Source organism: Zootoca vivipara, chromosome Z1 (assembly GCF_965207765.1).
Source record: "Zootoca vivipara chromosome Z1, rZooViv2.hap1.1, whole genome shotgun sequence".
In the NCBI taxonomy this organism is placed as follows: domain Eukaryota; kingdom Metazoa; phylum Chordata; class Lepidosauria; order Squamata; family Lacertidae; genus Zootoca; species Zootoca vivipara.
In genome coordinates this window covers 15736545-15753633 of record NC_142583.1, presented here as the reverse complement: position 1 = coordinate 15753633, position 17089 = coordinate 15736545, and the positions used below count along the sequence as shown (strand labels likewise).

At 42.5% G+C, this 17089-nt stretch overlaps 2 protein-coding genes across 5 annotated transcripts in view; one reads left to right on the top strand and one right to left on the bottom strand.

Annotated features, from left to right (window-relative positions):
• Positions 1-968: 968 nt before the first annotated feature.
• OCIAD2 (OCIA domain containing 2) lies at positions 969-14800 on the bottom strand. Of its 2 annotated transcripts, none has more exons than XM_088660898.1 (8): positions 14741-14800; positions 10962-11073; positions 9721-9811; positions 6165-6218; positions 5222-5269; positions 3161-3266; positions 2554-2640; positions 969-1106 (listed from the first exon to the last, which is right to left on the bottom strand). In XM_088660898.1, the coding sequence occupies exons 2-7, from the start codon at positions 11019-11021 to the stop codon at positions 2559-2561; spliced, it is 441 nt and encodes a 146-aa protein (XP_088517024.1). In that variant the 5' UTR covers positions 11022-11073; positions 14741-14800; the 3' UTR covers positions 969-1106; positions 2554-2558. The 2 variants fall into 2 exon arrangements, with proteins under 2 accessions (XP_088517024.1, XP_088517023.1); XM_088660897.1 differs by having other exon boundaries at positions 14745-14800.
• The window catches only part of CWH43 (cell wall biogenesis 43 C-terminal homolog), a 44021-nt gene continuing 41693 nt past the window's right edge, over positions 14762-17089 (top strand). The window contains exons 1-2 of one of the 3 annotated variants that reach the window (XM_088660894.1): positions 14855-15128; positions 16788-16882. The gene's annotated coding sequence lies outside the window, so the exon portion shown is untranslated. Of the gene's footprint in view, positions 15129-16787; positions 16883-17089 lie in introns of all 3 variants that reach the window. The other 2 variants (XM_088660895.1, XM_088660896.1) reach the window with 2 other exon arrangements.

The window sequence follows — 17089 nt, the reverse complement described above, 5'->3', positions numbered from 1 at the left end:
GGATTTGCAAAAGCAATCTCTTCATTTGCAGTCTTACCCTAAGGATATTTATATTAGCAATACACTACAGTGGTACCTTGGTTCTCAAAACACCTTGGTACTCAAACGCCGAAAACCCAGAACTAAGTGTTCCGGTTCTCGCACGTTTTTCTGAAGCCAAACATCCGATGCAGCTATCAGCTATTGTTTCCAGGATGCCTGCACCAATCAGAAGCTGTGTCTTGGTTATTGAACATTTCAGAAGTCAAACAGACTTCCAGAATGGATTAAGTTTGGTGCTTTTGTTTTTGCTACCTTTATGTTCCATTTTTGTTTTTGAGGCTTTTCCGGTTAATTTGTTTTTGTGACTGTGTGGAACCCAGCTCAGCTACTGATTGATTGATTGATTGATTGACTGATTGTGTGACTGCAGAAATGGATAAAAGCCCCCCATCCAAACAATGACTATTATCAGTGCATGTAAGGGAAAAATAATAATTTTACAATACTGTAAATAATCTACAATACTGTCTTATTTGTTTTATAGTACAGTATATTGATTATTGCTTTCATTTTATTGATCAGTGGTCTAGTTAGATAGGAAATTCATGTTAAATTGCTGTTTTAGGGGTTGTTTTTAAAACTCTGGAACTGATTAATCCGTTTTGCATTACTTTCTATGGGAAGGTGTGCCTTGGTTTTGGAACACTTTGGTTTTGGAACGGATTAAGTCTGAGAACCAAGGTACCACTGTAATGGATTCAATTTGACAACTCCTATACTTCCGTTACAGAACAAATGCTGAATAAGCTCAAACCTCTTTATCAAGTTTTGCTGTTTGACAAATACTCTGAACTGCACTGGTAAAGTGTAAACCTGAAAGCAGAGTAACTGTCTTTAAGCACTGCAGTGACAGCGATGCTGTTGCAAGCTGTCAGGGACGTCTAGCTTTCATCTTCAGTTTAGTGTTCTAGAACTTGTGACAAACAAAACATCAAAGTAACTTTTATTTTTTTTAAAAAAAATCGTGTTAAACATACAAAGGGTTTTGAATGAAAGCAGGTTTTTCAGAATTGCAGTCGTTGTGTAGAACAGGTACCATTACAAAATGCTTTCTTCCACATTATCTGAAATAGAAAAGTATTGGTTAAAGGGATTCAGCCCCTTTGAGATGAGAATACAGGTTTGGAGGACAAGGTCTGACCTAGCTTAATGTCGGGGATTTCCCTCCCTACACTCAAGCAGTAGTAGTTGATCTAATGGACTTCAAGCAGTAAAACACTGTGCAGCCTATGGTTCAAAAATACATAAACTGGTTAATCTAATAAACGTAGCATTTTGCTAAATGTACTTCTGGTGACTTAAATGAACAGACCAAGCTGCCATACAACACTCTTGGTTTTGAAAACTACCTGCATGATTGGTGAAGCAAACAATGTACAGTCAAACGGCTTGGCTCCCGAACAAATTGGCTCCCAAACACCGCAAACCCGGAAGTGAGTGTTCTGGTTTGCGAATGCTTTTTGGAAGCCGAACGTCCGACGTGGCTTCCAAGGGTTCCGACTGAGTTCAGGAAGCTCCTGCAGCCAACCGGAAGCTGCACCTTGGTTTTCGAAATTAAATTATTTAAATTATTTTTACATTTATCTACCAACTCTCTTTCATCCTGGAACCCAAGGTATCCTATATTTAGTTCCCAGGTGGTCTCCCATGCAGGCACCGGCCAGACCTAGACTGATTTAGCTCTAGCAAGATGGTAGAGTCATGTCCCTACAGACCATATACCCTGGGCCATATTCTAAGCCATATTCTAATATTCATGTATTGTGTTAAAGCAGCAGCTGTAGATGTTTCTGAAGAAGTTCCACATGTAGAATGCCGTTTTGGAAGAGACTTGAAATGCTGGCCATAGATGCAGCACAATTCTATTTTAATGATAAAACAGAGACTAAAGTCTGAGAGAATACTTGGCAGTGAAAGCCAAGGAGGCGTTTACCCCTCTGTTGCATTTTATCATTAACATAGTGAGTCATAATCATGCTCTCGCCCTCAGAGCAAGCCAAGAAAATACAAATAGGCAAGCAGCGTGGGGAGGAAATAAAACAATGAGATGAAGATAAGCACACTTAATAATCTGTGAAGAAGAAAGTGCTGTTTCTGACCTGCCCACCACCGTACAATCAAGATGCCAACAATAATCAAATAAAAAAATTCCTTCAGTAGCACCTTAAAGACCAACTAAGTTTTTATATTGGTATGAGCTTTCGTGTGCATGCACACTTCTTGGTATCTGAAGAAGTGTGCATGCACACGAAAGCTCATACCAATATAAAAACTTAGTTGGTCTTTAAGGTGCTACTGAAGGAATTTTTTTATTTTACTTCGATCCAGACCAACACGGCTACCTACCTGTAACCAGAACAATAATCAAGTTTTTTTTACCTCTTACTAAATCTGGTGTGGCAGTAACCAAGATCACAACTCTTTCCATTGTTATAGTGACCAATTTCCAAGATACTGATATATTTCAAAAAAGCGACCAAAATCTTATTAAAATTACAAAGATGTGTGTACCTGTTTTAAGAAGCAGAAGCCTCTGGTTTTTCTGATGCACTTGATTCAAACTTAGCTTTGCATTCCTTGCAGACATGAGGACAGTGCCTAAAACATCAGGAGAAAGGGGGGGGGGAGAGTCAATGTTACACAAGATTCTTCCCAAATCGAGAGATCTTCACATGGGGCTTTGCCCCTGACACTTCCACCTCCACCCTGTGTCCCGATGCACAAAAAATGTCAGCTGCCCTGTTATCCACACAGTAATTTGCACGTGATCTAGCTATGTGCAGAAGGATAAAGTGCCTGGTATAAATTGATAAGACATGGTCACAATTCTAGCGTGGTACAGATAGGCAGTTCTGTTTCCTTCTGTGAAAGGAAGGGCCTTTGATCCAATGGATGCTCCCACTAATGGGAGGGGAGAGAGCAGGCAATATTCCCCACTGTGCCACTTTCAAAGCTCCCACCCCCTCCAGTTCAGATGTGCAGAGGAAATGGGAAATATTGAGATTTTTGTAGAGCCCTTGTGACCTAGAAGAGTGGTTTTTCGAAAGTGTTCTTATCACAAGCTTACTAGTTCCTTGATACAACCCAAGAGTCACTGTCTATATTTGTTCCAACAGACCTTTTCCATCCAGGACCAAATGGTTTAAGACCAGCGCTTTCAAACTTCTTCTGACATGTTCTTATGTATGACATTGTCCCAATACCATAGCCCAGGGCAGCAGCAACTGCAGAGAGATATCAAATTGTTGTCATACGTAGCAATCAGATATAAAAGTATTCATAAGTAGTACAGGCTTTGAAAAGCATTCTCCAGATCAGATATTTTGCCTTGCTAATCCACACTGATCTGAGAAAGCAGGAAACCCAGAAAGAGATACCGCTTCACTGAGGATGCTCCCTTGTGTTTGGTGGTGAGTTTAAAATAGCCTACTCTATTACTCTTTTAATATCAGTGAATGATTAAAGTCACAATCCACGGCTCCTTGCAGGCAGCAGCAGCAGGCAACATATGTTCCGCTACAAAGGAGGATCTCAGTATGTTCACCCATAGACCAGATGGCTCGTACCAAGTTGGGGACACCAAATGGCAGAGAGTTTAGTTTACTTGTACAGTGGAAGGAGTCCAAGAAAGTTTGTGAAACTCCTGCATCAGCTTCTGCCTCTGATTCTGGACTTCTCTTGGCCACAGACTCACCCAGCTCACTAAGCCCTTCCCATTCTGATACCTCCTCCTCCCAGTCTTCTCCCTCTGACCACTCATTGTTCCACCACCAATCCCTGGGCTCTGAGCCTTCTTCCTCCCCACCATTACTCTGTGTCCAACCAGTCAATGATGTTATTTGTTTTCCACTGCAGTAGCACTGGCTTCCACTTCACTCTATTCACTTGCTTGCTTCAATCACCCTCCAGCAGAAGTGGGGATTCTTTTTCAACCTGAGCCACTTTCTCTCCTAGACAACCTTCCAGGGGTCACATGGGTCCACAGGCAACTAAGAGGGCAAGGCAATGGGCATGACTCTTTAAGATTTGCTCCACAAGCCATATTCCAGCCACACAAATTCAGATGTTTCATTCCAAACCTACATAACACCCCACCTCCCCATCCTTCCTCCTGACACTTTCCAGCCAAGCAAGAGGAGGGTGTAGAGCAGGGCCCAATGAGGGCAGAGTCCTGGAGTCCTGCATTTAGCTCACAGGTCTGGGGCTCCCTACTCTGTTGTCATCTGTCTGCCTTGGGAAGCAATGGAGTGTGTCTCTGCGGGTGAAGCCAAACCACTGCATTGCCAGCAGCCAGCACCGAAGTAGTCTCTCTGGGGTGCAAGCATAGACAGTGTGTATGGAGGCCCTAGGCTGCCTCCTGGCCTCACTGATGTGGTCCAAAGGAAAGCAGAGCAATATGTTTGCCACCAGCTTGGCTGTAAGAGTTGCCAGGAGGTGGCATAACAGGTGCCATCCAACCGTCTTAGGGACTCCACTCTGGATTGCGTAGGATTTTTTCCTTGGCCTTTTCTTCTCCAGAAGGTATGCTTCTCAGTGCACCAGAACCTGTGTTCACATGCAGAGGAAGTCCCTAACTCACTAGAATATGAGACCCATTGGTTACCCTTACCTCATTTAGCCAGCCAGTTGAAGCTGTTGCATACTGGCAGCTTCTAGGAGCGACACTCCAGCTCCACAGTAACATTTCAGTTGTGTACCAAGGTGTACTCTGCACAGGTTTACTTCTTAAGCAGATGTTCCCGAGTTGCAGCAGGGTTGGACTTTAATATCCTTCCTGCTCTATTATTTTGATAAAACCCTAACTATAGTAATTAATGATTATGTACTATATAAAAGCGATCAGTATAAAGTTACAGCCTACGGTAATATGTGTGTTTTTAGCAACAAGCTGAGTAGTAGAAAACAAAGATGTGCAGGAGGCATGGGCTGCAAGGAGTCTGATACCCGACACAGAACCTACAGAAACAACCACATGATTCCAAAGCGCTCTCTGCAGTCATGAGGTCTACAAAACGGATTTAATTTAAATGCTGAAAATTGACACTCAGGAAGCCAGAAGCTATACTAGATTCCACACATGCCCAAACTTATCATGCGAGCATGGCAGCATTCCAGCATAATTACAATTGCCAGTTCTCACCTTTTCTGCTTAAACTTTACAAAGAGTTTTTGGACTTACTTGCTATTTTAGGGAGTGATCCGAATTTAGGGCTTGGTTTGAGAACACCTGGAATAAAATGCAGTTATTAGGAAAAGCCTTTCAGACCATCATTTGATGACACAACAAAGTTGTGTAGTTCTTCTGTGAAAGATATCGAAGCCGCCTCCTCCTCCTCCTCCTCCTTCATATACTTCCTGCTTTAAACATACCAAGTGCTCCCAGTATAATTTCCAGTTATAACTTTGATTCTCAAGTAATCCCATCTGAAATAACTAGTATCTAGAAGACTGTGAGCAAAATAAAAATGTGAAGACTATTTTTTACCCCGTAAGAAAGCTTACTTCCTAACCTGTTTTCCGCAGCATTAAATTAACCATGCCAACCATGCTCAGCCAAGGCAGCACATTTCAAAAAACAACCAACCAACCAACCAACCAACCAACAACAACCCCACATTATATTTTAGGGGAACACCTAAATGTAAGAACAGCCAGCTGTATCAAGCCAATGGCCCATCTCCTCCAGCATCCTGTTCTCACAACGGCCAACCAGATGCTTGTTAGGAAACCCACAAGCAGGACCTGAGCACAATAACACTCTCCCACTTGGCAGTTTCCAGCAATTGTTATGCCCCTGGCCATGATGGCAGAGCACAGCTATCATGGCTAGCAGACACTGATAAATACATAAAAGCACTCTTAATCAGGAAGCCAATGTTGAACATATGTTGAACACTGTTGAACACAACAGAGAAATGTACCCGATGTGTGAAGAGCCACTATATATTCCACATCACCTGTTGAATATATTGAATAAATCTCCCAGGCTGAGATTTCCACCACAAAATTGATTATGGTTTTTTTCCTCAGCATTTACCAAGCTTTAGCACTGATTGACTGGTGGTTCTAGAAAATTGTCCATGTGTTTGTTTTTACATTGAAGAAAGAAAAAAGCCACTTACCATTGGCAAGTAATCCTTGAGTGATCAGCATACCTCCCAGTGACAGAGGAAGAGCTGCATACAATGAAACAAGCAATTATAGCCTTTGCATAAATTCAGATGCCTCTCCTGCCCACCCTACATAGTGTCGTTAAAATGTGGTCTTAACAACTATTTTACTTGTTCTAAAAAAAATGAAAAGAGCGAAGAAAATTAGAAAATTTGAAGCTGGAATTCTGAGGTGCTGACTTCGCCGAATACTGGGTTTTATACTCTGCACTGCTATACAGGTGAAATTCGGAAAATTAGAATATCATTGAAAAGTGCATTTATTTCAGTAATGCAAGTTATTATTTTTTCTTTTTCTTTTAATTGTTACAAATGCTTTCTTTTGGAAATTCCACAGTAATAAAACAAATAGTTACAATAATACAAAAATAAACAAAAACAAACATCACTATCACATTTTATTAATTACATTCCATTTATAATTGACCCGCCTAACGACAAATAATTGCAATTACAACAAATAAAGGCTTGACATATCTTGCTTTGCATGTCATGCATCTATCTCATATATTGGTTTCACCTTTTAAGTTGCATTACTGAAATAAATCACTTTTCAACGATATTCTAATTTTTCGAGTTTCACCTGTACAGTTAATATTTTCATTTTCTGTGCTTACTGGCAGCTTCCACATTTAATATCTGTTAAATAAGTACTATAGCCTTACTGCAACTCTAGTTTTGAACACCACTGTGCAACAAATTGGTGACATGTATCCATCTAGTTCAGCGTTTCCCAAACTTTGGTCTCCTGCTCTTTTGGGACTACAATTCCCATCATCCCTGACCACTGGTCCTGCTAGCTAGGGATGATGGGAGTTGTAGCCCAAAAAAGAGTGGGAGACCCAAGTTTGGGAACCCCTGATCTAGTTCAAGGGGCTGGATGAACACAATACACATGTGGTTCCAGATACAGTATGCATCTTTAACACATAGAGAAGAAGACACCCATGTGTAGACTGAGGTGGGCTGTGGCATGTGTGGGCAAAGGAAGGAACAAAGAAATAACTAGCTTTGCAACAACAAAAAGTTCATAAAATAAATAGCCCATAAAAACATTTACCATCATACGTGCTCACACAAGATCTCATTCGGATGCTACATTTGTGGACTAAAGAAAAACAATTTTTAAGATCATATTCTTCACAAACCACAAGTGATGCAGCAAATGGATCGTACAAGCCCGATATACTCAAAGATATTGGTCCAGTTCATACACCATATCTCAGCTTATTATGCTGAGAAATGAACAAGTCTTTTGCTCACACATGCAGCCTCCCTTTGTAGTAAGGCTCCGATTATTCATAATTTCCCATGTCATCTGAACCAGGAAACTAGGCTTATCAACATCAAAACAAGCCAGGATCTTAAACCTTCAGACTATGGCCAAAGGCCTTGATCATATCTCGTCATTTTTGTTTGTTTGTTTGTTTGGTGTTTTTATTATATCTCAAGTCATTTAACTGAGATTATGATTATGCAAACATGGCCATTGACTGTGGTAAGATATAATGATAAACTTTGAGCTCATGCACTTTCTTGCCCTTCTCTCCTAGCACAGCTACGGTACAAGGAGAAGCAGTTTTTAATTTCCACTTTAATTTCCATAACTGCAATTTAGTGTTCTGTCTGAACCTGGACAAACTGCAGTAATTCTCAATTTCTTTTGTAAAGACTGAAACTGCCTTGGTTGCGCTGGTCCGGCGGGCTAGGGACAAAGGTGAAAACTGTTTCCTAGTTCTGCTGGATCTCTCAGCAGCCTTTGATACCATTGACCATATCATCCTTCTGGACCGTCTAGAGGAGCTGGGGGCACTGTTATACAGTGGTTCTGCTTCTTTCTCCTGGGCCGTGTCCAGAAAGTGGTGTTGGGGGATGAGTGTTCAGACCTCTGGGCTCTCACTTGTGGGGTGCCTCCGGGTTCTTTCCTCTCCCCAATGCTTTTTAACATCTACATGAAGCCGCTGGGAGAGATCATCAGGCGGTTTGAGCTGGGTGTTCTACCTCTCTTTTAAATCAGAACCAGTGAAGGCAGTGAAGGTCCTGTGTGAGTGTCTGGAGGCGGTTGAAGGATGGATAGTGGCTAACAGATTGAGGTTGAATCCTGACAAGACAGAAGCACTGTTTTGGGGGGACGGGGCGGGTGTGTGTGGGGGACTCCCTGGTCCTGAATGGGGCAACTGTGCCCCTGAAGGAGCAGGTGCACAGCCTGGGAGTCATTTTGGACTCACAGCTGTCCATGGAGGGGCAGGTCAATTCTGTCTACCAGTTCCATCTGGTACGCAGGCTGAGACCCTACCAGCCCCGGGACTGTCTCACCAGAGTGCTGCATGCTCTAGTTATCTCCCACTTGGACTACTGCAACACACTCTACGTGGGACTACCTTTGAAGGTGACCCCAAAACTACAACTAATCCAGAATGCGGCAGCTAGACTGGTGACTGGGAGCAGCTGCTGAGACCATATAACACCGGTTCTGAAAGACCTACATTGGCTCCCAGTACATTTCCGAGCACAATTCAGTGTTGGTGCTGACCTTTAAAGCCCTAAACAGCCTCGGCTCAGTATACCTGAAGGAGCGTCTTCACCTCCATTGTTCAACCTGGACACTGAGGTCCAGCGCCGAGGGCCTTCTGCCAGTTCCCTCACTGCAAGAAGCGAAGTTACAGGGAACCAGGCAGAGGGCCTTCTTGGTAGTGGCACCTGCCCTGTGGGACCGTCCTCCCATCATATGTCAAAGAAATACACAACTATCTGACATTAGACATCTGAAGGCAGCCCTGTTTAGGGAAGTTTTTAATGACTGATGTTTTAATGTATTTTTAATCTTTTGTTGGAAGCCATCTAGAGTGGCTGGGAAACCCAGCCAGTTGGTTGTGGTATTGTTATTATTATTATTATTACTACTACTACTACTACTACCGGTAATATTATTATTATTATTATTATTATTATTATTATTATTATTATTATTATCCACTTACAGGGCTTTTTTAATAAATAAAAAATGAAGCAATAAACAAACTATGGTTCACTGAAACAAGTCAAGTTCAATCCTTGGTTTAGGGAGCTGGCTTGTTTCGATAAACCACAGTGAAGGTTAACTACAATTTGGGCTTCATATGCAATGCTAAACAGTGGTTAGTCAAAAATGGCTGTAAATTTTTGAAAGGTATTATCTGCAGTGTTTAAAATGAGAGTGGAACAGGAGCGCACAAGCCCAAGGCTGGCTGAGGCTTATTCTAATGACAATAAGCCATCATTTATTACTACTTCTGAATGCAGCCACTTAAAATGATCCTTCTCACGCCTGCTTAATGTTACCGGTAAGAAAAGCAGCAGGTTTTGGATTCAAATGCTGTGAAACAGAATGATGTTCCAAGCAGGCCTAGTAGTAGTAATTCTCAAACAAGATATAAAACATTGAAACAATGCTGTAAGGTAGACGACACCCTGCAACAAAAAACCAACGCAATTATATTTTGTATTGCATTAAAACAAGTAGACCTACCTCTGTACCAGAAGCTTTCCTCTTTACATTGACGACGAATCTCTACAACTTCTTCAGAATTAAAATTTGAAATTGGACAAGGGAACGGACTCTTAAAATAAAAACATGAACACTTTTATAAGAAAAATATGGTTTACCCTCTCACTCCTTAAGAGTTTAAAGCATCTACAGTCTGCTGTTTATTTCATTATCTTTGGCTTCCGTAATTATTTTTTTAATTCAACAAAAAAAGTTTAAAAGTAAACAGAGAGGAAAACATTTCACTTTTCCAGATAGCACAAGAATGTTAGAAATATCCTACCATTGTTGTTCGCAATACTATCAAGCTTGCAATGTCAAAATGAAATGATCAAGCTTTAAAACTTGATGGTACACTCTGACTATAATGTACTTGTTTGCAATTAATTTGTAATTCACAGGTGCAGTTTAAAATGTGGCAGAAATGAATGGTGCTAATAATGAAGGGGAAATGTGTGGTCCTTCAGGTGTCCTTTCTTGAAGGTTTCTAAGCAGAGGCTGGATGTTCACCTGTCATCTATGCTTCAGTTCAGATTCCCTCACTGCAGGGGGCTGGACTAGATGACTCCTGGGTTCCCCAACTCTACAATTCTATCATCATCCTTTAGCACTGACAGTGCTAGTTGGGGCTGACAGTTCAACAACATCAGGACACCCACAGACTCCCACCGTCACCCCTGCTTTAAAGGGTTTCTTTTATAAGTCCCTTTCTGTTCAGGTGCCACATAATTCCCTCTTCTCCTTTCCCCTAGCATGTGCAGCATCATTATTTACGGTTCTTTAACTGTTAGCAGCATAAAATTAAGCTGAATCCTATTTAATCTTCCCAGGGTTTGTGGGATCTTTGACTTTCCATGAGAGGCGAAGCTATCCCACCTCCTCCTTATCCAGGCATCCCCAAACTGCGGCCCTCCAGATGTTTTGGCCTACAACTGCCATGATCCCTAGCTAAGAGAACCAGTGGTCAGGGATTATGGGAATTGTAGTCGAAAACATTGGGGATGCCTGTCCTTATCTTTAGACCTGCATTAGATCATGTGGAGCACTTTTTTCCTTTGTGTTCTCATTGCCAGTGCACTAAAAAATAGAAAGGTTGAAGTGCAGACAGAGCCCCTTTTGTTTCCACGTGATAATCAAGACTACATCAGATTTGCCTCTGATAGAATGTAAAATAATAATAATAATAATAATAATAATAATAATTCCAAACAGAAAGAACAAACCTGGTTCTTTTGTTCTACCGAAGAGGCCTGAACTTTATCACCACCTGGGGCAGAAGTCATAGCTCCTGATAATGTTGCCAGCAAATATGACCCCCGGTAAAATGTGAGTTTCCTAAAACAAAAGGACAGTTATAAGAAGAATGCAATGTACATTTCAAAAGCAACCTCACAAACTTTTAATTTTTACCATATTGGCATGTTAAACTGTCTTGGACACCAAGACTGTTGGTCCATCCAGTTTAGTACAGTCTACTCTTATTGAGGGGACGCGGGTGACGCTGTGGGTTAAACCACTGAGCCTAGGGCTTGCCGATCAGAAGGTCGGCGGTTCGAATCCCCGTGACGGGGTGAGCTCCCGTTGCTCGGTCCCAGCTCCTGCCAACCTAGCAGTTCAAAAGCACGTCAAAGTGCAAGTAGATAAATAGGTACCACTATAGCAGGAAGGTAAACGGCGTTTCTGTGTGCTGCTCTGGTTTGCCAGCAGTGGCTTTGTCATGCTGGCCACATGACCTCCTGGAAGCTGTATGCTGGCTCCCTTGGCCACTAACGCGATATGAGTGCCGCAACCCCAAAGTCGGTCACGACTGGACCTAATGGTCAGGGGTCCCTTTACTCTTATTGACAGTGGCATTCCAAGGTTTCTCTTCCCAGCTCCATTGCATGAGATCCATTTTTAACTGGAAATGAAAGGTGTTGAATCTAGGACCATCTGCATGCAAGGCATGGGTGTAAGAGACAGTTATAGCCAATGCAAAATGTATCCCCCCATTGTTGCACCTTTATTATGACATTGTTTCATTGGAAAGCGTAACTACAGCACAGGGGTCCCCAGACTTACCGGCGTTTGGGCCGGTTCCCACCGCGCCGCGCGCCGCAGGCCGGAGGAGCGCGCGTCTGTGCGGGCCGGAAGACGGGGGAGCGCGCGCCCGTGCGCATGGGCGCTTACTGGCGCGGCGGCGCGCTTCCAGGGTGGAAAAAGCGCCGAAAATATGTTGTGCGCATGCGTATGGGCCTCCCCCGACCCGGAAGTGCACCAGAAATGACCTCTTCCAGGTCGGGAGAGGCCCGTACGCATGCGCACAAAGGATTTTCGGCACTTTTTTCCCGACCCGGAAGAACGCTGCCGCGCTGCGCGCCGTAAGAGCGGGCAGCAGGGGTCGTCGTGGGCTGGATTGGCAGGCCAATTGGGCCGCATCTGGCCCCCGGGCTGTAGTTTGGGGACCCCTGCTATAGCACATTTTGATTTTGTAAGCCAACGTGAGCCAGTTGGTTAGAGCATGGACCTGATAACACAAAGGATGCAGGTTCGATTCTCAAATGGGGTAGCTGCATATTCCTGCATTGCAGGGGGTTGGACCAGATGATCATTGGGTTTCTTCCAACTCTACAATTCAACTGCTCCGTGGGAACGTGGCTGAATTTTCGCTAATAGTAAATGCATACAATCATACCCCCCACCTGCTTACATAATAGAAATGATGAGTTATAATTAATCTAAAACCCATCCTGTACAATAAAGCTTAATTCAAACCAAAGATCATGCCCCACCCCCAAACATTATAATTCTATATTTTAATGCAGCCTGGAACATACAGAATAATAATGGGGGGGGGAGCCAGAAAATATTTGCAACTCTGTTTCCAGTCAATATGTGTACATTACGCAATGCACACTCCAAGTTCCCTGAAGATGGATGTGGTATCAATGTGACAAATTTGCAGCTGGGCATCTCTTGTTTCAGAAATTAAGTAATGAAAATAACAAGAAATTACAAGATGCATACCCTTCGACATTTCTCCGATGAAAATAGGGATGGTCCCATTCCGTAAGGAAAATAATACTATTTATACCCAACACATCTTATTGGGTTGCCCCAGCACAACATATATGAACACATTAAAAAAACTTTATTTTAAATTTAATTATATATATTTTTTAAAAACTTCCCTATACAGGATTGCCTTCATACGGCCTGGGGGGGAGGGGTTCGGGTAACTCCATAGCCTCTAACACTTCTCTGGTGAAAATAGAGACACCCTAAGGAAAAGCGGGACATTCGGGAATCAAATCAGAATCTCCAAAAAACTGTTGCAGCTTTTCCTAAACAACTTTCCTTAAATAAGCACCATGATTTCAGTGGTTTGATTTTGGTGGTTTCCTTAATGGCTATTAAAAGGGATATAGCTATTTTTTTATTTTAAAAAAGGCCTAAAGAGGTGTGAGGTGTGGGGATATAGCTATTAATGCTAAATCAACATGTGCCGTTAAGGTAAGATGGGGAATAAGCAGGATAAATTATTTTGAGGAGATATGGAGGGTGTTTGTAGAATTTGCTCTGTTAAAACGGAAAGGGGTCAAACCATCGCAAGAGGTGCCGAAATTTTGGGAAGTTAGATAGTTACAATGGAATGGTCTCTGTGGTGGGGTGCACATTTTTATTCTTATTTATTCATGATTATTACTTTGTCAAAATAAAAAAAAGTTTTTAAAAATGCAACATTCACACACACACAAAACCCGCAACGATTTCGGTGGTTTCCTTAGAAAAATCCCAAGGACTTATTTTCTACTTTTTGAAATATGGCAACCCTAGCAAATCAGTGACACCCCTGGAGGGTCTGCAAGAAGACACTTAAGAGAAGTATATCATTATTATTTTTACTGACAGGGTCCCACGGTGTGCATTCCAACCCAGCACAAGCCCAAGGCATGATGGAGAACAGCAAGAAACGGGGGAAAGAAAGACATAATATCTTACAAGGACAGGAAGAAACACCACGGACAGAAAAACTGTCACGCACAGGAAGTTTGAGTGCCTTGCTTGTAGCTTTATAGATCACGGAATGTGTCAACATGAATAGAAATTATTAATATCGCCGTTGTTGCATAAGGGGTTATGGTGACCGGTATGTAATGGAAATTAATAAGATTTTAGATCGCAGAAATAAAGCAAAATAATCAAGTCATCAATTCTTGCATGGGACTCTCCGTGCCCTTACCACAGCCAAAAGACTGACACTGATGAATTGGAAAAATAAAAACACAGCTCCCTTCTACGATTGGATAGAAGACTTATACAAACTCGCAACATATGAACGAACAACTTGCATATAAACGCAGACTTGCCATGGGCAAATTCAACGATATTTGGAATCTGTTTTTACAAATACTGTAATAGCTTAAGATCTGGTGAAGTACAATAACCACCTTATAAAACCAACCAAACAAACAAAAAAATCATTCCAGTAGCACCTTAGAGACCAACTAAGTTTGCCATAGGTATGAGCTTTTGTGTGCATGCACACTTCTTCAGCTCATACGGTACCTATGACAAACTTGGTCTCTAAGGTGCTACTGGAAGGATTTTTTTGTTTTGTTTTGACTATGTCAGACCAACACGGCTACCTACCCTTTAATTTCCCTTCTGCACGGGTTCTCTTTCTCTTTTATTTACGTCTCGCCATGTTTAGCGCACATGTAATTGTGTACTTTTTGAACTTTCAATAAAGATTTTTTTAAAAAAATTCTAGATGGTGGGGGGGTCACCTTATCTAAATTCTAGAACTCGGCATTTGAACGATTGGTGTGAATAATTGTGTTATAAAAAAACTGGTGTTGTTCTAATGAGGGGCTATGATTGGATTGCAATTGAAAACGAATTTTAAAAAATGATTATCAAAAAGAGCCTGGAAGAGCCGGGAAGGCCTCGGTCGGAAGCTGCCCACCGCCCAGCCCCTTCTCTCTCGCGCCCACCCCGCTGGCGCCCCCAGCAGCCTTACCAACCTTCGCCCGTGCCCTTCGCCCGCTTCCTGGTCGCGCCTCTGCCCCGGGCCTGCTCCGTCCTTCTCGGCCCAGGCGCCTCCCTCGTCCGGCCCCCGCGCGCGCTCTTTTGCGAAGCGAGGCGCCCCCGCCTGTTAGGTAACCATGTTGACTGAAGGCGGAGCCTTTCCCCTCTCCGCGTCCGGAGGAGGAAAGCGGATCAGACCGAGGGAAAGGCGGTGAGGAAGCCGGTGCCTCCTCGGCGAAGAACTACGTGGGGCTTCTTCTCTCCGCGCGTCGTTCCTCTCACGACACATCGCCCGGCTCCGGCGAGAGGCTCCCCTCAAATGGCCACGCACAACGCTTCTCTCAGGGCCTCCTCGGAATAGGTTGTTCATATTCCAAAAAGTAAAGTTGTCGAGGGTTTTTGTTTTGTTTTGTTTTAATGGAAACCGCCACAATTATTGGGCTTTTTTTTAAAAGGAAACCACCACAACTGTTGGGTACTTTCTAGTACCCCACCCAACCAAAATTGGCCAAGGGTTGCCACGTTTCAAAAATCACAAAGCTGTCAAGCTTCTTTTTAAGAAGAACCCAAAATTAAGAATCTGAAGAATCTTTCTTTGCGCAAACAATATAAAGAAACCACCACAATTGCTGAGCTTTTTTTTTTTTTTAAAAAAGGAAACCACCAAAAGCTCAAGCTGTTTTTAGAATTATTTTCCTGGTGTATGCCCTGTTAGATTCATTGGGACATACTCTATAGCAAGTTTTGCTTTAGAATCATGGAATTGTCACATTCAGGACAAGAGCTGCCATTAAATGGGATTTCAAAGGCAGAATTGATGTCTGGGGCAATTTCCTAAAGGCAGCACTTTGTCTTGGATCTTCGGCAAGCATCAGTAGTAAAATATTTTTTAAATCTCAGTAATTTGGGGGTTCGGGGCATAGCTGTCAAGTTCTCCCTTTTTAAAGGGAAATTCCCTTATGCTGAATAGGCTTCCTCGCGAGAAAAGGGAAAACTTGACAGCTATGGTTCAGGGGTTTTCAAAAAAGAAAAAAAAAGGGCAACCCAGCTTTCAATGTAAAATGTTAGAGTTTTGTTTTGTATTTCAGGGTGGAATCTGCACACATATAAAAACTGTTCTGAAAATGCTTTAAAAAGTTTTTAAAGATACATTGAATTTTGCATAAGGCTTACCATCGCCATCTAATGTCACATTGTATATTGCACTTGAAACACACTTAAAACATTTTACACTATTTGCAGCTGTATAGCTGAGTCAGTCTGCTTTCCTTCCTTCCTTCCTTCCTTCCTTCCTTCCTTCCTTCCTTCCTTCCTTCCTTCCTTCCTCCTCTCTCTCTCTTTTTCTCTCTCTCTCCCTCCTCCCTCCCTAGTTGGAAGGGACCCTGAGGGTGGGTTCTGGTGCCCTTTGCCCTGAATAGCTCCACTCCAAGAAATAGCTTTATAGCTGCTGGAGCACTGCCAAAAAAAAGTATACTATTTCAAATAAGAAAGTGCTCGGATGCATGTAGCTACCACAGACACAAACTTATTGGATGCTGATTTAATGGAATAATAGAATTGTAGAGTTGGAAGGGATGGTGAGGGTCATCTTGTTCGACCCCCTGCAATGCAGGAATCTCAGCTAAAGCATCCATGACAGATGGCCATCCAATATCTGCTTGAAAACTTCCAAGAAAGGAGAGTCTGGAACAGACTCCCACGAGGTGTCCAACAGCTCTTACTGACAGAAAGTTCTTCCTGATGTTGTCTAGTTGGGAGAAATTTCTGAGGCTGCGTAGCTGTCCTGATGATTGCATTGATCATTTTGCATTTTAAAGATTTAAACTCAATTTTTTGATGATAAATAGGGGAGGGAATCTTATTCCAGAAGGGTAAATTCGTAGGCAGCTGAAAGGAAATTTGATGTGGGGTGGGGAGTTATGCAAACGAACGGAGAAAGGCTTCCAACCTTAAGTGCGTGCAAACCTTTCGGAAACAAAAACACACCTTAGTCCGCCTGACTTGTTTGGTTTTGCCTTTAGCCCTGGTTTCTCCCTTAGTTACAGGCAAATCTGGAGTGCTAATAATCCAAGAGAGCAAATACTGGCACAGCTGCTGGCCTTGTGCTCCACTCCCTGAAGCAAATCTTGCAAAGGTATAGTACTGTCTTTCCGTTAATAGATATCCTATGCATATTTACTCAGAAAGAAACTCTGGTGTTACCAGTGCAGTCCGAAAGGGTGTGAAAGGTGTTTTCTAGTGCCCTGTGCCCTGAATAGCTCTTGTCTGGGAAAGAGCTTTATAGCTGCTGGAGCACTGCCAAAAAGTATACTATTGCAGATAAGTAAGTACTCAGGTGCAT

What these genes read in the sequence shown, in the direction of transcription:
- OCIAD2 (XM_088660898.1), bottom strand. Translation starts at nt 11,021, where the DNA reads ATGACTTCTGCCCCAGGTGGTGATAAAGTTCAGGCCTCTTCGGTAGAA. An exon ending in GGAAAGCTTCTGGTACAGAG is followed by an intron (nt 6,219 to 9,720) that starts GTAGGTCTACTT and finishes CATTGTATGCAG; the next exon opens with CTCTTCCTCTGTCACTGGGA. An exon ending in TTTGGTCCTGGATGGAAAAG is followed by an intron (nt 2,641 to 3,160) that starts GTCTGTTGGAAC and finishes CTGATGTTTTAG; the next exon opens with GCACTGTCCTCATGTCTGCA.